The 24,851-nt window shown below is 44.5% G+C and overlaps 1 protein-coding gene across 1 annotated transcript in view; it reads left to right on the top strand.

The window, feature by feature from the left end:
• Positions 1–5,027: 5,027 nt before the first annotated feature.
• Positions 5,028–24,851, top strand: part of LOC310776667 (anoctamin-6-like) — a gene marked incomplete at both ends in the record, with an annotated part of 81,794 nt that continues 61,970 nt past the window's right edge. Inside the window, 4 exons of the mRNA XM_083636830.1 lie at positions 5,028–5,099; positions 5,248–5,307; positions 5,993–6,104; positions 23,169–23,341. Of these exons, the coding sequence (XP_083492956.1) occupies positions 5,028–5,099; positions 5,248–5,307; positions 5,993–6,104; positions 23,169–23,341 (417 nt within the window). The remainder of the gene's footprint in view (positions 5,100–5,247; positions 5,308–5,992; positions 6,105–23,168; positions 23,342–24,851) is intronic.

Raw genomic sequence — 24,851 nt, 5'->3', positions numbered from 1 at the left:
TCGTCATGGCGGCGGTGTCCACGCCGCTCCTGGGCGCGGACTTCCTCTGTGCCTTCAGCCTGCTGGTTGACATTAAGAACTGTCGTCTGATCGATGCCCTCTCTTTCGCTTCGTACCCCTGTACGCTGGGGGGGGCTGGAGCACTCTGCCTGTCAAACACGCTTGCCACCGGGGATCCGTACGAACGCCTGCTCGCCGGGTTCCCTGACCTCACCACACCCACGTTCTCGGCTGCGGTGGCTAAGCACGGCGTGGAACACTATATTACCACCGCGGGCCCCCCAGTCTATGCCCGGGCCCGGCGCCTCGACTCGGCCAAACTTGCAATCGCCAGAGGGGAGTTTTCGACCATGGAGCGCCTCGGCATTGTGCGCCGCTCAAACAGCCCGTGGGCTTCCCCCCTACACATGGTCACTAAGGCCGACGGTGGTTGGCGCCCCTGTGGCGATTTCCGTCGCCTGAATAACGCCACAACCCCCGACCGGTACCCCGTCCCACACATACAGGATTTCTCTGCCCACCTGGCGGGGGCCGTCGTCTTTTCCAAGGTGGACCTGGTGCGCGGGTACCACCAGGTGCCGGTCCATCCACGGGATGTGCCCAAGACGGCTGTCATCACACCCTTTGGACTTTTCGAGTTCCTGAGAATGCCGTTTGGCCTCAAAGGGGCGGCGCAGACGTTTCAGCGCCTGATGGACTCTGTGCTCCGAGACATGCCGTTCTTGTTTGTCTACTTGGACGACATTCTCGTAGCCAGCGCGTCTGTAGAGGAGCACATGACACACCTCCGGCTGTTGTTTGAGCGACTCGGTGAACACGGCCTCATTGTCAACCCGGCCAAGTGCCAGTTCGGCCAGTCGTCCATCACCTTCCTCGGACACCATGTCGCTCCGCAGGGAGCCGTCCCCCTTCCCGCCAAGGTGGATGCCGTCACCAAGTTCTCTCGTCCCCGCACTGTACAGTCTCTACAGGAGTTCCTGGGCATGGTGAATTTCTACAACCGTTTTATTCCCCATGCCGCCCACCTCATGCGTTCCTTGTACGAGGCCCTGCGGGGCAAGGGGCCCAAGGACGTGTTGGACTGGTCCCCGGGGATGGACAAAGCCTTCGGTGCGGCTAAGACCGCGCTGGCCAACGCTGCTCTGCTAGCGCACCCGTCTCCCGCGGCCCCGGTCGCCCTCACAACAGACGCCTCCGACTATGCAGTGGGGGCGGTGTGTGAGCAGTGGGTGGGCGGGGCTTGGCAGCCGCTGGCCTTTTTCAGCAAACAGCTCCGCGACAACGAGCGCAAATACAGCACCTTTGACAGGGAACTGCTGGGTCTTTTCCTCGCCACCAGACACTTTAGATTCCTGTTAGAGGGCCGCCAGTTCACTGCCTTCGTGGACCACAAGCCACTGACGTTCTCCATGGCCAAGACCTCAGAGCCGTGGTCTGGGCGTCAGCAGCGTCAGCTCTCGGCGATCTCCGAGTTCACCACGGACATCCAGCACGTGGCGGGCAAGGACAACTTCGTCGCCGACTGCCTCTCGCGGGCGTTCGTCGGGTCTGTCCACTTGGGTCTCGACTACGCCGCCATGGCGGCGGACCAGGCCGCAGACTCTGACATTCAGGCCTACCGGGCCGCTCCTACTGCACTGCGGCTGGAGGACGTGGTGTTCGACACGGCCGACGCCACTCTCCTCTGCGACGTCTCCACCGGCCAACCGCGCCCTATGGTGCCTGCTGCCTGGCGGCGCCGCGTTTTCGACACCATCCACGGCCTTTCCCACCCGGGTGTGAAAGCCTCGACTAAGCTGGTGGGGGTGAAGTTTGTTTGGCCAGGCCTCCGGAAGGATGTTAGGACCTGGGCGGGCTCGTGCGTGGCGTGCCAGCGTGCTAAGGTGCACCGCCACACCAGAGCCCCTTTGGCACCCTTTGTGGTGCCAGAGAGGCGGTTCGACCACGTGCATGTGGACCTGGTGGGCCCCCTGCCCCCTTCCCACGGATGTACCTACCTCCTCACCATGGTGGACAGGACCACCAGGTGGCCGGAAGCTGTTCCCCTGTCCTCCACTACGGCAGCGGAGGTGGCCCGGGCGTTCATCGGGTGCTGGGTGGCCCGCTTTGGCACGCCGGGTGACATCACGAGCGACAGGGGCCCCCAGTTCACCTCAGAGCTCTGGTCTGCAGTTGCTGAGCACCTGGGGGTGAAGATCCACCGCACTACGGCGTACCACCCGCAGGGCAACGGACTTTGTGAGCGGTTCCATCGGGACATGAAGGCCGCTCTTCGGGCCAGCCTTACGGACGGTGACTGGGTTGACCGCCTCCCATGGGTCATGCTCGGTCTTCGTTCCGCCCCCAAGGAGGACCTCCAGGCCTCGTCCGCCGAGCTGGTGTATGGCCAGCCCCTGCGGGTCCCTGGGGAGTTTCTTCCAGATGCCGCAGCTCCCTGGTCGGCCGCCTCTCATCGAGCTGTGTCCCGGGGCATCGCCGATGCCCTCGTTCCCATTCCGACGTCCCGCCACTGCCTCCCCCAGTCCTACGTCCCCAGGGACCTGCCATCGGCCAAGTACGTTTTCATCCGGCACGACAGCCATCGGACTCCGCTGCAGCCCCCCTACGACGGGCCTTTCCGTGTCCTGGAGGCGGGCACTAAGCACTTTGTTGTGGACATGGGGGGCAGGCCAGAGCGGGTCGCTATAGACCGTCTCAAGCCTGCTCACTTGGACATCGACGAGCCAGTTCAGTTGGCTCTACCCCCGCGGCGGGGGCGGCCCCCTGCCCCGACCCCTGTCCATGTCCCTGCCCCGACCCCTGTCCATGTCCCTGCTCCGCCCCCTGTCCCTGCCCCGACCCCTGTCCCTGCCCCGGCCCCTTCCATGGCCCGGGCTCCGGTCCCGTTTCTCGCCCTTAATCCCCCTCCTGCAAAGCGCAGCCGTTGCGGCCGCGTGATCCGCCCCCCGCCACGTTAACTGTCCCTTTTGCCTGTTCTGTTGGACTGTTAATGACTATCTTTGTTTTTTGCACTTTTTGTGTTGGTGAATTCTGGGGGGGCCTGTGTGGTGACCCACATCGAGACACTATGAGAGACATTCACCAAAGGAGGCTTGTGCCTTTAAGAGCGGGGGGTTAATGTTACCGACTTCCGGTTCCGGGTTAAGTAGGTTATGTCTGGTTGCTAAGCGCAGTGAATGTAAAACATTTTATGTGGAGAAAAGTAAACTACCTCGACCAACCTACGTCTGCTGTCTTACTGTTTCCTAACTCCCACAAGGCTATATTTTTCTAGCTGATGCATAGAACATTATTTTCACTTTGATCTTGCTATAGTGTAGCGTATTTACATGCTTGCAGTATTGAAACTGCAGTTAGATTGGTTTGAGAAGCATAATAATATGGAATAATAGCCTATAATGCAGACAGACAGGCTGGATGAAGGGAGGGGGGGGGGGGGCAGAGCGTTTGGCTTTCGTCTGGTTTTGCGGGATCACTGGAATTGGAGCTAAAAAGGCAAGCGTGCGATTCGTTTATTGCACTTATCCAATGAGCATGACGGTGCATAATTTTACGCCTAAAAGGCGTGGTTGTAATGCTTTGGGCTGCATCTAGCGCCAGCACGACGATATCAAGTGCGCCTTTCCACGCCCACTGCTTTGATCTGCGCCTGCCGCTCGGCCTAGAAACTGCGCCGATGCAACGATAGGGGCCCATATCTCCAAAACGAAAGTAGATTTCAAAAATAAAAAAATCTGGATTGTAGAGCTTGCTCCATAGATGCTCCATGGATTTTGGTGGAAATCGGTCAAACGGTCTAGGAGGAGATGTCGAAAATGTGTTTTCTAAAATTTTCAAAATATCTCAAAAACTTTCCAGGCAGACATTGAGGGTCCTTGAGGCAAATTTGTATAGCAGGTTCACCTGAACATGTGCAAAAAACCTGCTTGAAAATTGGACAAACGGCGTGGAAGTTATGGCCTTTAACCCTAGAACACTAACGTCGGGTGATTTTCACCCGGACAATTGAATTCACGTGATTTTCATTGTCTTGCTGCTGTCTGAGGTGGGCGGGTCCTTAGGTACCTTCAGGATGCTCACTGACGTCATTGAATGTAGGTTTGTTTCCCTGCTCCCATTCATGGTTTTTTCTACCGGCCACGTGTTCGGGTGATTTTCACCCGACGTTAGTGATAGAGGGTAAAATATCTTCTGGTTAGTTACAATGGTATTGTGGTGATTTTTTTTTTTTTCACCACACAAGTCCCATGAATGGGTGGACCGAAGGAGAAGTTGGGAGCTCCTGTTATTTTGGGTTTATTTTTATTTTTATAGTGATTACCTCATTTTTCCCGAATTTGACATATTTTTTATAGTGTCCCCCATAATAAACTTTTTTGTGTTTTTTGTGATATTTCACATTTAAAAACAGAAGAAGAGTACCTCAATTTGCCATGTATTGTTGTACTTTAAGATATTTTGATGAGAAGTATGTTTTATGGGGTATATTGCATCGGGTGAAATACACCCGACGTTAGTGATGGCGTGACTTTAAATCACGTTAGTGTTCTAGGGTTAACGTAAAACCTTTAATTATAGCACCACCTTCAGGCTGATTCGAAAAATATTTCTTGAGCAGAAACTAGCTACCAAAGTACAACATTGGCATTACGTAATGTGTTTGTAAGGTAATAATCGTTCATTGTACTACGTTGATTGAATCTTATTATGCTTAATGGTTAAATAAATATACCCCTTAATTGAGAGAAGCATCTATGTTTTTCCTCATCTGGTGACGATTTTCAAGTAATTTCCTGATTCTAGGTTCAAGAAAGTCACAACCTTGAGATATAAATTATTTGATTGATGAATAAGCAGAGGTATTTTTCCATCTTTTTCTAAAGGAAGTAGCACCCAAAATTATGTTTTCTGTGTGAAAAATAAATATTTCAATTCAATGTTAATTTTAATAATTAATATTTCATACCTCTCCATAATTAATAATTTCATAAATACTGTACTGTACATGCTACATTGCTCTTCTCCCCATGCAGTCGCAGAGAAAGACTTTCTTGCAGAAGGCAGAGGAAAAGGGAATGCAGCTGGAGGAGAAAAGTTTGGTAAGTCTCACAAAGTGGCCACTTGATGGAGACAAAGAGGGGCAAAGTTATGTAAAACTAAACTAATGTAGGAAATGATGCATAATTAATGATTTCATAAATACTGTACTGTACATGCTACTTTGCTCTTCTCCCCATGCAATCGCAGAGGAAGACCATCTTGCAGAAGGCAAAGAAAAAGGGAATGCAGCTAGGGGAGAAAAGTTCTGTAAGTCTGCACTCAACACAAAGTGGCGACTTGATGGAGACAAAGAGGGGCAAAGTTATGTAAAACTAAACAAACGTAGGAAATGATGCATCAGTCTGCCTTCAAAACAGTTTTGTTTGGTTGAAAGTGTGGTTTGTTTGTGGAAATGTGAAGAAATACCAATAATCTACATGTTTAAAAAAAACTATAAAGTAGCAAAAGTTTGTTTACACTGTGCTGTAGCATTGTCATACTCCCTTTAGAACCAGTGTGTATGTAAAGTAATTGCAACCACTATTCATGCATGATAAAGATCTTTAATTAATTTATTGAGTATCTATAGAACCCCCCATGCATGGGTATTGCCTTCTGCCCAATGCATAGGTTCCAACACCCCTTGACCCCTTTCTGTCTTAAAACCAGAGATGGGAAAAGTACACACATTCTTTACTTCAGTAGAAGTACAGTACTGTTACAAAAATACTGGCAAAAGTAGAAGTACTGATTCAACGTCTTTACTCAAGTAAAAGTAAAAAGGTTAACTCAGGTCGACTAAGTCCACCAAATTGACTATGAATGGAGCGTGCACACACACACACACACATCAGATGGAAGGTTTCTGGTATCTGTTTCAGTACTGATTGGCATTGTATAATGCTTTCTGTGTACTGTGAACTAAACTGAACAAGCCATTTTTGCATTCTAGCTGATGTTCACCTTGGTCCACATGCCGTGGGACCTCCAGTGCAAGTACGCTGTGATCTTGAACATCAAGGTTCGCAATCGCCTCCTAAACAGGGAAGTTAAAGGTCCTATCCGTAAGTTTGGCCAGAAAATAAATGTTCACAACGTGTTTTCTATTACCAATGAGTGAATGTGCCGTTCCGTAACTTAAAAACGAGCCCAGTCGCGTCTCTCTGCGTTCACCCAATCTGCAAAGATATTGCAGGATTTTCATGCTGGCCACGGGTTATACTTTCCCGGCAAATTTGGCGGATGTGACGTTCTGCGCATTCACAAGCCCGCCTCTTGTCCTCATGGCTCCGGCGGAAATACCAACGAAGAAGACGGCTAACAGGAAGTGGCTAAAGTTACGTTCGTCGCTAGCTGCCAGCAAAAGCAAACAACAACACAGACTCCAGCAAAAAGGCCACACACACAAAAATAAATACATATTTATCTAGTGATGCCCGTCTGGCCAGACAGCAGCAATGTGACCGACATCGGGGGAAACTAGAGTCGGGGCTGTGTTTTCGGTTCATGGAGGGACCTTGCTGCTTGTAGCTGCTGTAATATGGTTTTGACCAGATAACATTAGCTGCTTGCTAATGGATTTACCACCTGGTCAGAAACTCAGAACCATTACCGTCTTGTGTGAAGTAATGCAACAGTAGCAAATATGCCTAACATTACTACCGTTAGGGTTATGGTCATGGAACATTATTGTTTGACTGCAGTTAGCTGCGGTGGTGAGACTGCCTATTATAACGTTAGCTTGATGCTATAGCCAGTGGTTCTCAAATGGGGGTCCGCGGACCCCCAGGGGTCCGTGGCACTTTGCCAGGGGGTCCGCGAAAAGTTTTCAGGGTAAATCTTTTTTTTTTTTTTTTTTTTTTTTTTTTATTAAAAAGAAATGATACATGTTACTTATTCCTTCTCAAACTATTTCCTACATGGTGCTAGTCTATCAAAAATATATTGGCTGTCATTGATTGTGTTGCATAGTGGTTTTCTGTACTGTTGACAAATTGTGATATTGTAAGTCGCTTTGGACAAAACAAAAGCGTCTGCTAAATGACGTAATGTAAATGTAATGTAATTTAAAAAATAATTAAAAAAATTGTGCAAAATCTTCATAGTTCAACGAAAATAGTTTATGCTTTAAATCTAAAATAGTTCATGGATTACATTCTAATAACAAACCTATCAAATTAAAAGTCAAGCACGTTACAGTGGAAACAATTAAGCTTAGCCCAAAATCACAAATCAGAATGAGGGAGTCCCCGGTATATTTTCTATCTTGTAAGGGGTCCTTGGCTGAAAAACATTTGAGAACCTCTGCTATAGGCTATGCGGCTAACTAATAGATGTAGCTATATTTATAGAAATTACCACCAGCCCCACTAACAACGTTACCGTATTGTGTTGATAATGAATGTAACAGTCGTAAATATGCCTAACGTTACTGTATGCTTATTAAGGTACATTGTTTGTTCAGTTTGGTCAACTATTAGACGGTACCAGGCGAGACTGACTGCAGTTAGCTGCAGTGGTGGTACTGCACATTAGGATAACGTTAGCTTGATGCTAATTGCGGCTAACTAATATTGATTTACATTTATAGAAATTACCACCGAGCGCCACTAATAACATTACCATCTTGTGTGGATAAGGAAAATAACAGTCGTAAATATGCCTAACGTTACTGTTATGCTTATGAAACATTGTTTGACACAGTAAAATGAAGCCCACTTCCTGATATTGTTTGATTCCGTTTGATTGGATGAATGGATTTTCCTGGTGCATTGTGGGAAATCTGTTCAAATCTGGAGCCACAAATACAGGAAGGGGTGTGAGCGTGGACGGGACTCTGGGGAGTGTCCGAATTGCTCTCTGAAAAATTGTCTCGCAGCCACGACAGCCATCTTGTTCAAGTTGTTGTCTTACGCTTGCTAACGAATGTTGCTAACGTTAGTTGCTATTGCTAGCCTTGCTCCATTGCTCTCACAGTGCATACAGTAGCCTGAAAAAAGCCAGAGAGTATTTCCTCCAGACCTTGCATCACCAGCCTGCCACTTGCATCTTCCTATCTTCCACAAAATCGAGGTAATCTTATTTTCTAACGTAATAGCATAGCATGACATTAACGAGGACTAACTAGATTAGCAGAAGTTAACATTATACAACGTTAAACAGTATTGCATGCTGCACAGATTCGGACGTAGACGGAAAACTAACGCAGTTCTGTTTTACCTACCTCTTTGAGAGATGAAGCAGAGCATATACTCATCTATATCCATCTAGCTAACGTTCGATCAACTGTATCAATCAATGAGGGGGAACAAGGGGGTTAAACTCCTCTGGATAGTTTATCCACCTCTGCATTTACAGTATTTACCAATCGCACGTAGTGTTGGGTAAGCAAACGTTAACGTTATACAGTGATTAATACAGTTATACAGTGATTAACAGTGTCATTCGTTTCTTCAAGGGGTGGCCGTCCAGCACCAGTGATGGGACACACAACAGAGGATCAAATAATTTGTTAAGATCAAAGCTATAATATTCTGTTCTCCTGAGATTAACGCTAAACTACATGTTAATGATCAGTTGTTTCAACATAGGATATTGCAATAACACACAAGCCAAATGCTGACATGAGAGATTTGCTTTGAACAAGTTGTAGCTAGTATCTGCCAGTGACTGGAGAATATTGTTATATTTGCTTGTTTTAATGCTTTTGTCAATAAACATTGTCAACAAAGATAGCCTCGTTGTATATTATCATGTATAAAGATTGTTGATGTCGAGTGAACACGAACTACGAACCGAAGATTGGACCAGAGGACATGACGACGGAGAAACAACCGACCAGCAATCAACGAATGCTTTATATTTATTTAAATTAAATATGGTGATATATGGTGGTCTGAAATTACTCTATCTAGCTAGGCTAACTGGCTCATATTGTGTCATATTATTGTAACGTCTGAATCAGCGCTTCATAACTTTATAATAGCCTAACGTTACTGTATAGCCTGGATGACGTTAGCTAATGCTACCCAGCCTTCCATTGGCATATGCTGCCTTTAGCTTGTGGTATTATGGTACAGTAATATTGTCTAGCTGGCTAGCTAGACAGATGAGTTTATCTAGAATCAGGGTGACAAGATCCCTGCTGCTAGCTTGTCTGCCTTTCTGTGTCACAGAGTATCTAGCTTAACACACTGCATTACATGCTACACCATGCAAATATATTTCGATATCATTCAAATAATGGTTCCTTTCCCATACCATGGTGGGCTGGACTTTACATTATTGCTGTGAAAAAGTTACATTTGATTGTGTCAAGTGTTACATGTTTACATTTTTAACTGAACTTTGCGGAATTACCTCAACACAATTGTGTATCAGCTTTAAATGTCCAATATATACAGCATTAAACAAACGACCAGCAGCATTCAAATGTGAAAAAATGTTATATTTATTGAAATGTGGTGATCTCATGTCACATTACATAACTATATGCCCAAATGGTCTACTGCCCAGAAGCGTCACTTTACATGTTACATTTATCTTCCATAATGCATTAAATCATAATCACAATGCTATGAAGACATTAGCTGATCACCACATATCTGCACAGACCAGTTTATCAGATAATTTCACCGTAAAATGTGTCCAGGTGATCAGCTCTGAAGCCCCGGCAACAGTCTGCTGTTGAGGCAGATGAGGCAGCAAGCTGTTGAACATTTCATTCTGCAGATGAGATTGTAATGCTGTGGTATTGGACCCAGGAGCAGAGACGACAGAGTCAATAATCAGTTTTAAATCTTTTACTGATTTTCAAGAATTCGAAGGCAGGGTTTAGTCCAGAAATAGTTCACAGGAGCGCTCGGACTGGAACAGGCAGTGGCACAGCAGCAGAGAAACAACGATCAGCAACGGGGTCTGAAAGCAGAGAGGGTTAAGCTTGTGGCATACTCTTTGCGCCCAGCCAAGCGCATAGGGCGCGCGGCGATTTTGACATCATCGCACGGGGCGTGTCGGGGGGGCGAGGCCTGAGCGCAGCGTGGCGCGTCCATGGAGATTTTTCTATCAGCGCGTCGGGTTTTGCTGCCTGTGCCTGTGAGATCTCCGTGGTAGGCTATCAGTGGATATCTGCTGTGATTGAGTCCTCACCGTCCTCATCGTCGTAAAGTCGCGTTCGAAGCATGGTGTTTGATTATAACGAACTAGTTGTGTGGCTTAGCCTTCCCAAATGTTGAGGGTCGTTTTTTAGAATTCAATACATAGAATTGGGAACGTTACATTCAATTTCATTCAGACTGCCTGCCACTAATCGCCGCCATTTTCCCCTGGGGCTTCTACAGGCAGAGGGGGGTGGGAGGAGCGAGCTGCGCACTGACTATGTGCTGTTTTGGCCCGCGCAGAGTGCGCGCGCCCTCCTCGGAGCCCCGCCTCCAGCGCGTGCACGAAGAGTATGCCAGACGCTTTATATAGGCGGCCAACCAGGTGCAGACAATCATATGAATTAGTAAGAGATGATGTCACTGTTTTCTAATAGGCTGCTTTCTCCCGCTGCTCCGCTCAGCGCGGGATGACTGTCCAGCACCATGGACAGCAACGGCTTGGCCTCCGCGCGCCCTGGCCGTTTCAGCACCTCGGATCGTTCCTCTGCTGCAGCCTGGCGCGCCGTCACTGACACTCGTTCCCGGGGTTGTGTCAGAGATGAGTAGTGTGTGCGCACCGCAATTTGTTTTGCTCCCTTCTACGTTCTACCATCTTCTACTCATGATGCACTGCATGAGTGCATCAGATGCACTGGCGCTCTTAAGGCCCACACGCACAGGGAGCGAATCTTGACGCTCGTCATTTGGCGCGCGTCAATTTCTGCCCCTATAGCGCACTGCAAGCATCAGATCTGAAATCACAGAACCATCACTATTTGGGGGAAAAGGCCACTCATTTATATGTAATCAGGCACAATTGACCGATTAAAAAAACTTTCTAAACATGGGGAGAAGCTCCCGCGCGGTTTGGAGCACAGTGCTGCTGCTTACTGCAGAGGAAAGGTAGGTTACAAAATAGGCTACAATTCTCTCCTCTGGATCAATATTTTTCGAATGCATTTATTCCTCTAGTATTCTTCTCAGAGATCGACTTTGCAGTGGGAAATATAGCCTTTTGTTCGGCACGTCATTCTGGGCAAGCTTGGGATAGAGGCTGTTGGATCATCCTACCTGTCTGTCGCTCTGCCGTGCAGAGGGAGAGAGAAAAAAGGCAGCGCTGCGGGGGGAAATTATGCAATTCTGTCCAAATTTATTCTAATCTCATCATGACATCCAGGGATTGGCTATGTTTTGCTAGCCGATGTGTTTATAACCTTATTCTCATGTTTTAATCTTGCTAGGAGCACTACTTATCGAGACAGAGACGGGGATGGAAGTGGACAGAGAGGGGGGGAGCTCAGAGGCTTTGGTCGCTGCTGGAACCTCATTTGATGCTCTTAAATCGAAACAACGCGTCAAGGCAGTTTGACGCGCGTCAAAGCTCTCTTGGTGCGTGTTCGGCCGTTTAAAACAATGGGTGGGCTTCCAAACGCTGGGATCTGACGCTCCCTGTGCTTGTGGGCCTTTAGTCCGGTTTGCTTTCACACAACAAATGAACCGCAGCTATGGAGGACCAGGAGAGTCTTACGCTAATGAATAGAGTGTCCCCTTAATAATTATCCAATCATACAATTAAAAAGAGTAATTTCAAAAAGAATTCACAAATGACGTATTAATACATCATTAAAAAGTCGTATTTGGAAAAGGAACTTCAAAAACATCCATTAAACAGTGTATTTCAAAATGGAATTATGAATACATCATTTAAAACATCATTTAATACATTGTTTCCTTATTCCTATTCGAAATAACCATTTGGAATTGTATTTGAAGTCACTATATTAAATCCCCGATTCGAAATAACGATTCGAAATGCCATTTACCCATTGCATGACACTTTTGGCCTTAGCCTAGAAAAACTGTGTAAAACAATGCAAATTAGACATGTACTTTAATTTTTTATTTGACATACCTTGTAGGCCCTGGAGAGTCTTAAGCTAATGAATATCTAATCATACAATTAAAAAGAGTAATTTCAAAAAGAATCCACAAATGACGTATTAATACATCATTAAAAAGTCGTATTTGGAAAAGGAACTTCAAAAACATCCATTAAACAGTGTATTTCAAAATGGAATTACGAATACATCATTTAAAACATAATTTAAACAGTGTATTTCAAAATGGAATTACGAATACATCATTTAAAACATAATTTAATACATCATTCCCTTATTCCTATTCGAAATAACCATTTGGAATTGTATTTGAAGTCACTATTTCAAAACCAATTCAAAAAACCGATTGGAAAACCATTTTGTTTTAACATGACACTTTTTTGCTCTTTGTCCCCAGCCAAACAGTGTCAATTGTGAATTGAGCCCCCTAATGCAAATGAGCCATGTAACAGGCTCTCTGATTGGCTAGAGAGCTTTGAGGCACGAAAGAGCCTGGCTCAGTGGACTGCCTCTTTGTGTTCACACCCAGAGCTATATAGATACAAGAGTTGTGACATGTCCATTCACTCCACTGGACCAGTTTTTTTTTTACCCCACAAAAAGGTCCTGGATTAAGCAGCGCTGTCGAGTTGCAGCAAAATTCACACTCTGTGTTGTACTTTGAAAGGGTCAGACGTTTAAAAAAGTCAAATTGTATATTTTATGCTATTTTATGCATCCAAACGTAATGGCTACATGATTCATGATTTTGGACCTCCGCTGACGCCATTCTCTTACTAGATTCCTCTGGTCCCACCCTCTGGTCACACCCACCCCACCCCCAGTCATTTGCCGCCAGCCAGGTAACATTCTTTGTCTCATGCTCCAGAGCGCAGAGTGCAGACCAGACTCTAGTCTATGCACATGCAGGATTTGATGCTGGACAAGCCAGAAAGAAGCATTGTAGCAAGATACCTCTGTCAGAAATGTCCGACATTCCCCGAATATTACGGGACCTTGCCACCGAAATGGAGAGCCGTCGCTCGCTTCCTTCAGTTGCACCGAGGCGAGAGGAGACGCCATGTCTATCGTCTTGTAGTGTGGATCAGGACCGGCGCCATCCGATTGACGGTAGGTTAATGTTGCATTCGATCTATCTTCTATCACGTACTAGTCCCGATAACGTTACGATGTTTATGTATTTTGTTTGGCGTTAAGTTAGTTGTGGAAATATCTATTGGTGTAGCAGTTAGCTTAGCGTTAGCACACAACACACAGGTAAGCCTACACTACAGGTTAGCTGCACGTTAGCTGCGGGCCCTGTGGGTATCATAAGCCAGCAGTCTCTCATGTTGTACGCTACCATGGCAAGCACTTGCGGTGCCAATGATTTGTCACAAGGCCTTAACAAAATAATCACTAACGTTAAACAAATCTTGCATTAAGCAGATGGTCAGGTTAGCGAAGATGTTTAGCTCTGCCACAGCTAGTTAACGTTAGCTAGGTACTAACGTTAGCTTAATGTCTTGACAATGTGGGTAGGGATTGTCTTGATACTTTGAAAATATGTGTCCGTTTGCCACACTTGTTCGGCTTTGTCATGAAACATGCTCGGTAGAATCACCCATGCTCTGCTGCTAGCCAGCCAGCTACTCTCGGCTAAATCGAGGAAGACCACATGGACAGGCTAGCAAACATGTTTAAGCTAGCTCAGTTGGCTCAGTTAGCTTGCAACTAACGTTACTTTGTCACTAAGTACTATTTGACTTTTTCAAAATTTGACTTTTTTAAATGTCTGACCCTTTCAAAGTACAACACAGAGTGTGAATTTTGCTGCAACTCGACAGCGCTGCTTAATCCAGGACCTTTTTGTGGGGTAAAAACAAACTGGTCCAGTGGAGTGAATGGACATGTCACAACTCTTGTATCTATATAGCTCTGGGTGTGAACACAAAGAGGCAGTCCACTGAGCCAGGCTCTTTCGCGCCTCAAAGCTCTCTAGCCAATCAGAGAGCCTGTTACATGGCTCATTTGCATTAGGGGGCTCAATTCACGATTGACACTGTTTGGCTGGGGACAAAGAGCAAAAAAGTGTCATGTTAAAACGAAATGGTTTTCCAAACGGTTTTTTGAATTAGTTTTGAAATAGTGACTTCAAATACAATTCCAAATGGTTATTTCGAATAGGAATGAGGGAATGATGTATTAAATTATGTTTTAAATGATGTATTCGTAATTCCATTTTGAAATACACTGTTTAAATGATGTTTTAAATGATGTATTTGTAATTCCATTTTGAAATACACTGTTTAATGGATGTTTTTGAAGTTCCTTTTCCAAATACGACTTTTTATTGATGTATTAATACGTCATTTGTGAATTCTTTTTGAAATTACTCTTTTTAATTGTACGATTAGATAATTATTAAAGGAACACTCTATTCATTAGCTTAAGACTCTCCAGGGCCTACAAGGTATGTCAAATTTAAAATTAAAGTACATGTCTAATTTGCATTGTTTTACACAGTTTTTCTAGGCTAAGGCCAAAAGTGTCATGCAATGGGTAAATGACATTTCCAATCGTTATTTCGAATTGGGGATTTAATATAGTGACTTCAAATACAATTCCAAATGGTTATTTCGAATAGGAATAAGGAAACAATGTATTAAATGATGTTTTAAATGATGTATTCGTAATTCCATTTTGAAATACACTGTTTAATGGATGTTTTTGAAGTTCCTTTTCCAAATACGACTTTTTAATGATGTATTAATACGTCATTTGTGAATTCTTTTTGAAATTACTCTTTTTAATTGTACGATTGGATAATTATTAAGGGGACACTCTATTCATTAGCGTAAGACTCTCCTGGTCCTCCATACACACCAGGGTTCACTTGGAAGCGAACTGAGACCCACGTTTTCAAGCAGACCAGAGTTCGTTTGTTTGTTCCACTCCAGAGTTTGTTTGCGTGTTCAGACCACCTCCGAGGAAACGAACTCTGGCGTGTTTAAAGCAGACCAAACAGCTTATATGTGAAAGCGACATAAGTTCAATACCTTTTAAGACCGTTTCAATATATTTTAAGACCTCAATGCCACTTTCATGACAAGAAAATCCCCCCACCGACCTCCATCCCTTGCCATATCATGGCTCTTGCTGAAATGATATGTACAAAAAATATTAATAAAGGCACGCAGATCGCATTGCCCATTGCCCCCCCAGCAGGGGCCGCCCTGCTCCTCGGGGCCATGACCACCACGGGCCCGAGGGCGGGATGGGGCACCAGTGATAGCAAATATCTCAGATTGTTTCAAGAAAGCATTTAGATTGATAATTTAAGTTTGAAGTGCTTAATTAACAATTAACTAATAGATAGCTTTTCAGCTATAAACTCCTAAGTAAATGGGTATATTTGTGAAAAATATATTTTTGCTTTCTCTGAACACTTTTTTTTTTACTAACTTTTTTTCTGTTAATGCGTTAGTAGCCTATTGAAGAATGCATTTTTCCAGATTGGTTGAGCATATAACATGAGAGTTGTTTACTTTCTTCTTGTGCACTATATTGATTCATAAATAAATGTTTATGTATTTGACTGTAAAACTCCCAAATCACATCATAATAATGTAGCCTAGAGAAGCACCTCAGCAGCCAAGATTTATATGGCAGACATCTATTTATTTCCTAGTAGCCTAAATACAACTATAGGAAATATAATTGATCAGATTCTGATCAATCAGAAGACAATATCCAGAAGTGATTAAAAAACTGTCATGACTGTATCAGCCTCGGGAGTTGCTTGTGGGACACTGCAGGGTGTCCTCCTGACATGACGTGAATGTTGCTCTCCTGACTGACAGCTCAAACACACTATATGCCAAAGCCATGCAGAACTGAAGCTTGAGGCAGGCTCAAGCTGATCTGACGCTTAACCGGTCACACCAGGAGTCGTCTCTTTTCCTCAGCGCGGGGCTTGGAGCTGTTCCTCCGGAACAGATTTCGGGTTAGAGCCCAGCCGTCACAGCGCTCTACAGCGCCACTGTGGTTGAAAGCTCGGTAAAAAAATAATATATCCAGCACAGACTTTGGATGAAAAGAGGCATTTATGAGCAGCATCGAGCTTTCTAACCACGACGTCGAGAAGCAATGAACCCTTGTCCTCAAGTAGGTGGCTTTGAAATGTTTCTGTGGCACTTGTAAATACGTGCGTATCGCTGATGTAGACAGCTTGGGAGCGAAAGTCGCATGCAAGTCTATGTAGGCACACAGGACTCTTTCTAGCTAGCATTAGCATAGCTAGCAGAACGAGTACCAAACAGGACTATGGATTATCTTGAGTAACCGGGCCATTATTTCTGGAAAGATACATTGCTGTTGGGTTTCAAATGTATTCATTCAAATGTATGTTTTTGCCATTTTGACAGAGCTGAAGTAGGCTACACGACTCGAGACCGGTCTCGAGGTCTCCGGTCTCGAGACCGAATTGTGACGGTCTTGGTCTCGTCTCGGACTTGGCGTCAAAATGACTCGGACTCGACTTGGTCTCGGGAGTGAATATCACTCGGACTTGAATTGGTCTCGGATGAATTCAATTTACCTAACGTTACAATCAGAAGATGCCCCCGTCAGCGAGTGCGATAAGGTCGGCACCTCAAAGCACATAATAGCAGTGGGGCTGAGCGGGACCTCACGTTACTAACTAATGTTACAGATAATGTCCAGAAAAAACACACAGGCTGTCAAATTGACTGCAAAATGACTTTTCAGGAATGTTCGCTAAAAAGTAGTAGGATTCACTTACTATGAATGAAGCTGCTGGTCGTGCCAGATATCAGTCATCACAGACAGATGATCGCGATACACTCGTGTTATTCCCTGGTTTCTGATGTTAACTTATTGCAAAAACGAATACAAAGCTTTACTAGAAGGCACAGATACATGGTGGCTTCTCATTTCAACAAATTAACGTAACTTTGAGATAGCTGCACTCTAGTCCGTTTTATTTTTTTCCCTCAAAGCAAAGATAGATAACGTAGATGTCTGATGGGTGTAGGGGTTGCCAATTAACCGTCCCTTAAAATACGGAATCGTCCCGTATTTGTAAACGAAAAGTCGTGTTCCATATTGAACTGATACGGGACGCGCTTTGTCCCGTATTCGAGAGACACTGTAGTACAAAGCTGTTTGAGCGAGTAAACTCCACAGAGGAGTCTCGTCCGCTGGCAATGGCACTGCTGCCTCTCCCCAATTGGGAAACATTAAGGCCCAATCCCAATTCCTATCTTAACCCTCAGTCTCAAAAATGTGCACTCCCGCGAAGTGCTAGTGCTGTCCCGATTCTCAGTGTGTTGAGTTAAGGGTGAAGTTTAAGGGCTGTATGGCCCTTACTTTTGAGATTTTCCAGGACCACCCTTGGAAGTGAGTGCGATCCCAGAATCCGTTGCGTGTCATCAGCTAGATCCATTCAGATGGAAGATGGCGGCGAAAGGAGGAAAAAAGCAGCCCTACAAAGTTAAGTATTTCCTTGTTAATAGAGATGTAAAAATTACGATAACCATTGTATTAGCTTATATTAGTTTAATGTCATTTTATGGATTTCCGTTTTGGAATCCTAACAACAATTGTTGTTGCTAACTATCGATAGTCAGTAGCCGTGCTGGTCAAGCCATATTATTATTATTATATTATTATAACATTGTTAACGTTGTTACGAAATGCCATAATTCTCGGTGGTAATGTCGTTGTTGAGTTGTTTTTATCAAGATACAGCCTACGTGTAATGCTACGCACCACAAAACAAGTGGGGGCTAGAATGACCGTGCTTTCCGACGTGAGGGCTGGCTTGACTGCAGTGTTTATCTAATGATAGATCGTTAGATAAAAAGCATGGGAGATAACTGCAAACTATTATCACATGAACACGGTAGTCAGTAGTTACAACATCCTGCAGTGCCGGACATGTTTCGGTTTAACTGGTGACCGTGTTAACTCGGCTACGTTGCAACGTTAGCAATGTTATAATATAATATAATAATAATAATATGGCTTGACCGCACCAGCACGGCTACTGACTATCGATAGTTAGCAACAACAAATGTGTTAGGCTCCAAAACGGAAATCCATAAAATGACATTTAAACTAAGATAATACAATGGTTATCGTAATTTCTACATCTATATTATCAAGGAAATATTTGTAGGGATGCTTTTTTCCTCTCCTTTTGAATTGACAGACTGGACGGAGCTTTGGCATACTGCTGCCCCCCACAGTCTGAAGACGTATCTGCCTTTAAGGGCTGTCCCATTTTAAAGTCGCAAGATAGCCCTTAACACTTAGTTTTGAGGGCTACTAAGGGGCACTTTACACGAGGACGGTTTCCTATGGAAACGGGGAATTATTGTATCGTTAGTGCCTCCCGTTAAGACGGCGACGGCGAATTCGCGCTTAGGAAACGACACATTTTAAAACCACCCTCCAGAGTGAAATTCTTGGTGACGCTCCCCGCTGAGCGCTCCATGTAATCACTTTGGAACGGCACATTTCAGGAACTCTGACGTGCCTGCACAGGCGACACACGCGATGCCGTGCGCGAGTTGGCAACCAAATACAACGTCAGTATGAATGAAGTTTGGCAACACTCAGAATTAACTTACACTGCGGCCAACTTCAGTTACATGTTCATAGCGTTACTGCTGCGAGGAGCCGATGGCTGTACCCGGTCGGCATTTAACGTTAGTTACAAAAGCAGTCAACAGTGTTTTCTCACTGCCAGTAGCAGTAGGGTGACAGTCAGCGCTCCCGGTCCTCGCTGCTCGTTAAAGATTTCCAATAGGCGTTATTCTGATAAACTGGTCACATATATGTTACATTCTCACCCGACAAATATTAAAACTTTAACAGTTTGGGGGGTTTTTTTAGCTTGAAAAAAGCTTTTTGGCAAGTCTAAATGACTGCGGAAAGTGTACTCTACTTCCGCGTTTAAAGCGAAATTACGTCATGCAGTAAGCGTCCTTGTATGGGCAAAGAATAAGGTGATCACACTGCCACCTAGCGACCTGGCATGTACATTACGGCGTTTTAAAAATTCAACAGCACTCATGTAAACAGGGAGAAGGTGTGAAGGAAAAGGTGTGAAGGAAACGCTATTGTGTCGTTTCTTTCAGAAACTGTCCTCGTGTAAAGGGCCCCTTAGATTGAGGGTTGAGCTTGAGGGTTAAGATTGAGGGTTAAGAAAAGAATTGGGATTGGGCCTAAGACTATCTCCCTGGGCCAGTGAGGTGAAATCTTTATTTTCCATTTCTGATTTGTTATTCATATTTCACAATAGACTACGTTGCAATATTCAAGAAATTAAAAAAGTTTTCTTCCAATTACATAAAGAAAAATTGACTATAGAAATATGGAATAAGCCTAAATTAAGAACTTATTGTCTTATAAAAAATACTTATGAAGTAGAAATATATGTTGAACAAAATCTACCCAAAACACAAAGATCTCTCTGTGCCCAGCTACGCTCAGGTACCTTGCCTCTTGCCATAGAGACAGGTAGGTTTAGCGGTGTAGGCCTACCTGAGGAACAGAGACTTTGCCTGTTCTGTGATTTAGAACAGATTGAAAATGAGATTCATTTTATGTTCTTCTGTCCTCTGTATGATGAATTTAGACATGTGCTTTTCGAGAAAATGAGCTTGTAATGATTTATTTTATTTGGATGATTACAAAAAACTTGAATTATCTTTTAGAAAAGGAGCTTTCCATACAGCCAATTTTATTTCTAAAGCCTGGGAAAAGAAAAAATATGCTGTATATTTGATTTGAGTTCTATAATGTGTATAGTGCATATGTATATATGCTAGTATGTATATGTATATATGTGCATACATACTGTGTGTATATATATGCATACATACTGTATGTTTTTGTTGAATTGTTTACACACCATGCAAGATTGTTGTTTTTAGTGTCTTATAAGCCCATGCAGACTGCATGGGCACCCTGTGTGCATAACATTGAATAAAATATCTATCTATCTATCCCCCTATGTAGCCGGTGACACCGGCCCGGTGTCATGTTACAGCAGCCTAGCGAGAGTCTGTGGACAGTGCGCAGGACACAGGGAGCACTCACCAGGTATCACAATGCCATTGTTTTTTTCACATTGTCAATAGATGTGATAATAAAGACTTCAAGAGCCTGGTTTAGGTACCTTGAAAGTGCTTGAATTACTCTTAAAAGCTGTACAAACCCTGCTTACAACAGTAGGCTATTGCAGGTGTAAGACTTGTTACAGTAATCAGAGATATCCTCAGTCTAATCCAGACTTTACAATAGTGATTTGCTCCGTTCGCCCAGATGGGTGTCAAGCTGTCAGCAACAAGGCTGGGAGGATTACACCGGAAGAAAAACCCATAGGCATCATGGCAGGCAGAAATAAGGTGGATAGCCCAGAAAGTCCAGTGACGTCTGACGGAAGAGACATTTTTCCATATTTAGCTTCAGACCTGCATCCTGGATGCGCTGCAGAATGGTCTTCTGAGGAAGAGTTGTTGCTCCCGCTAACGTCCCGCTAATTTTGCTGAAATGATGCCACTGCTTTGTTAGGCTATTGGACCTTATGTTACTAAGTTAGATTTAAACTCGCGTTAAGAGTTACCAGTGTTCATTTTGTCAACTTTTTATTTTATTTAGTCTAATAGGGAACATTTAAATCACATTAGCCTTTATTTGGACAATCACTAGTTAATATATTCATACACATTTTCATTTAAGTTACACATAGTTATTGTACATACATAGACAGATGTCATATTCAGATAGCCTGTAGTGCACATTTGCAGCTCCTATTTTACGCTGTACCCTGTCACTGTGTCACTATGTCCTGTACAGAGCCAGAATAGCAGATAGGTTGAGTCTACAGATTAGCCTTCAAATGTGCGTCAAGACAGATGTCATCTGATCTGTGTCCTATAAGTATGTTTGACTTTCTGTTCATGGGATGTAAGCCTGTGTATCCATTCGTGAATATACAGGAGTGCATCATCTCTTGGCCAAGATCTATGTTAAATAATTAATTTAAGATGACTTCTGACTCCTGGCTCCATCTTTTTGATCACAAGTGGTTTTCTTCAAGTGTTTTTTTTTTTGCCTTTTGGCTGTACATTTCTGTTCACCTTATTCACCACACCCACTTTTTCTCTCTTCCGCGTTACACGCAGTTGTATTTGTTCTTCCGGTTGAGCGCTAGTTGGCGGCCAATTTCAAAACAAAACGTCACTATAATAATGAATGAATTGGCAACATTCAGAATTAAGCTACACTGCGGCCAACTTCAGTGACATGTTCATAGCGTTACTGCTGCGAGGAGCCGATGGCTGTACCCGGTCGGCATTTAACGTTAGTTACAAAAGCACGTCGACAGTGTTTTCTCACTGCCAGTATCCTACAGTAGGGTTTGACAGATAGCTATGTCCGACCGGTGTCAGCACAGCCAGCTGTGCTGACACTGGTCCTCGCTGCTCGTTAAAGATTTCCAAATAGGCTTATTCTGATAAACTGGTCACATATAAGTTACGTTCTCACCCGGAAAATATTAAAACTTTAAAACATTTTTTTTTTTTTTTTGCTTGAAAACAGCTTTTTGGCAAGTCTAAAAATGACTACGGTAGGCGTAATCTACTTCCGTGTCTAAAACCGGAAAGACTATTACAAAATGACGTCATGCAGAAGCGTTCAGTGGTTCAGCGTTCGGTGGCTCAGTGGTAGAGCTGTCGCCTCGCAGTCAGAAGGTCCTGAGTTCGATTCTCGCTTGGGACACTGCGGGCGCTGTGGTTGTGTTCCCCCCATATCTTCAGTGCCTACTGCCCAGGTGGGGTATCTCGTCGTAAGGGCCTTTCTGTCTGTGTGGAGTTTGCATGTTCTCCCCGTGCTCCCCCAGGGGGGTTCCTCCGTATATAACCCCCCCCCCCCCCCCCCATTAAAAAAACATGCAGAAGATCAGATCGTCATCGTCATCCGACCAGTGACGACAACATCCGAAGTCGGTCCCCGGGCGCTGTACGAGAAAGCGACCACTGCTCCTGGCCTGCCCCCCGGAGGAAAGGACAAAGCCAGGATGGGTTAAATGCAGAGGACAAATTTCACCGGCCACCGTCAGCATGTGTGTGTTTGTGGCCCTCCGTGCATGTGTTGATGTGTAACCGTGTGACAATAAAGACGGGCTTGTCCGTCTAAAATCGTGTTTAATCGTGTTTAATCGTTTCTTGTATGGGCAAAGAATAAGGTGAATAGGTTGAGGCGATGTCTCGTCATAGACGCTGGGTTAGCTGGCTCAGCCTGCTGGGGGCGTGGTCAGGGTGGGGTAAATCCCCCATTCTATCCATTCAGCAAAGTTAGAATTTAGCTCATAGCCCAGCCCAGGCAGACACAATCGGGGATTTAACCACCGCAGTAAACGCACATCTGAACAGACGTCTTGTGTTCTGCTCTAGTAGTAGTAGTAGTAGTAACTGTAGTTAGAGCCACAGCACCTTCCTTTGGTGAGTCAGCCCATTGAGATATATCGGTGGTTTTACCCCACTCGCGCGCCAGCCGTATAACATTTTGTGGGCGTTCCCACACATGCCGACTGTCTCTATTGAGAGCCAAAGTGAAACGTCACTTCCTGCTTTCTCCCTGTACCAGCACGGCGAAAAATATGAATGGCAGGTGAACGGAGAATAAGGTTACTTTTTTGATCCCGTTTGAATTGTGCCACGGGGTGCCAACGCTAATTTTGTCAATTTAAAACGTAACTTTGCATGTCAAGAAAGTCACAGTTTGTCGCCAAACTGTTGCACTAGAAGTTATAAATCAGAAAGACTACATACACTGTCGCCTAAGTGACGTCACTTTCTCTACCGGCAAAGCTGAATACCAGCGACATGCCACGAGCTTCCATGAGCTATATATTTTTTATACGAAACTAACCCCTATGTTTCAGTTTGACGACAAACTGCGACACCACTATATGCTCCAACCAGGTCTAGAGGATCCGGTCTTCACAGCCTGGAGGGAGAAAGGCATCGTCTCTTTGAGAGATTTATACATTGATGATTATTTCGTCTCTTTTCAGCAATTGCAGCAGGCTTGTCAACTCCCACCCAGGGGAATGACACGTCCTCTCCCTGGGACTGCTTCTACCCCAGCGACCTGATCCCCAAGGAGGAAATGTACTACACTGCGCCCTTCCAGAACGCCAACAAAGACCATTTATCGGATATCACTCCATCCATGAGGAGCAGGATGGCAAGTCATACATTGAATTATCCATCTTCAAGGCCTTAAGGGGTTTTAATTACAGCTTAATGTTGCCAAGGAGTCTTAAATACACTTTCACAGGTTTGTCACTATTTTCCTGGTGCACTATTTTTCTAGTGTGAAATCTCCCTGGTGGTGCAGATATATATCTGCACCACCATAAAACCTGAGTATAGGCTACTGTATATATACAGTAGCCTATACTCAGGTTTTTATTACTCCCCTGGCGTCAGCCGTGTCATCTTTTCGGGTTGGACACCGTCCATCCCATTCTCAAACAATATAGCCACAAATGCCTTGAAAGACCCCCCCCTCCTCCAATTTGGCACAAACATCCACTTTGATTAGATATTTCTGGTCAAAGTTCAACCCAGGTAACTTACATCACATCAGTCAGTCAGTCCGTCCGTCCGTCCATCCATCCGTCTGTCCCATTCTCGTGAATGCAATATCTAAGGAATACATGGCGGGAGTTTCTTCAAATTTGGCACAAACGTCCACTTGGACTCAAGGATGAACTGATTACAATTTGGTCATAGAAGGTCAAGGTCACTGTGACCTCACAAACAACATTTTTGGCCATAACTCAAGAATTCATATTCTAATTATGACAACATTTCAAACATGTGTCTAATAGGATAAAATGTTGAAGTGATGACATTTTATATCCAAAGAAACTTCACTGTGACATCATAATGTTTTGCTCACCACTGTAGCTGAGAAAACGATCTTGGGTCATTCTAGAAAAAACGGCGGAAGTGCTGTCACTTACATTTGTAGACACCAAAATCCTTTAAGTTGACCTAATAATCACATTAATTATATTGATTTGGACCCCAAGATACTTATTTGAGTCCACCCATCTTCATTTCCTCTCCTTGGATGAGAACCAGGACAGGAGGCCTCCTGTTCATCTGGTAGTCCAGCACAGGCTCATTGGTTTTGCTGATATTGAGCTTCAGGTGATTGTCATTGCACCATGGGACTGAAACTCTCTGTCAGTCCTCTGTAAAATCATCACTTCAACATTTGCCACTGCTGGGTGCCTAAGACGGCTTTGGACGTCATCCACAACATCCATTCTCGCTACAGGCTAACTACACCACCCACACTAGACTCTGAAACAGTGTTTTTGGCCGTCGCTTCAACGATGGATTTTTCCAGAATTGTCTTATATGACACACATGCCAATTCGAGTGCACAAATGTAATGTTTATGGGCGTGCGGACCGACTTCCTGTAAGTCCAACTCCAGCAAATTTGGCTCACATTTAGCGCACATTCCAAAGCCTACTGTCAGCAAATTCGAGCCAAATCCGAGCTACGCTAGATGCCGGCACACCTGAGAAAGTATCATCGGCTCTGGGCAGGTCATACCCAGATGGATGTACGGTTTGGTTTGTGAAAACAAACAATACCGCCCCCATCTGGCAATGTCAGGTTAATGTAAATAAGTATTAAATTAAAATGCTGTATATTTACGTTTTTCTTGCATTGTG

The sequence above is a fragment of the Poromitra crassiceps genome (genome assembly GCF_964638095.1).
Source record: "Poromitra crassiceps genome assembly, chromosome: 5".
Classification (NCBI taxonomy): domain Eukaryota; kingdom Metazoa; phylum Chordata; class Actinopteri; order Beryciformes; family Melamphaidae; genus Poromitra; species Poromitra crassiceps.
This window is presented reverse-complemented; position numbering and strand designations above follow the sequence as displayed.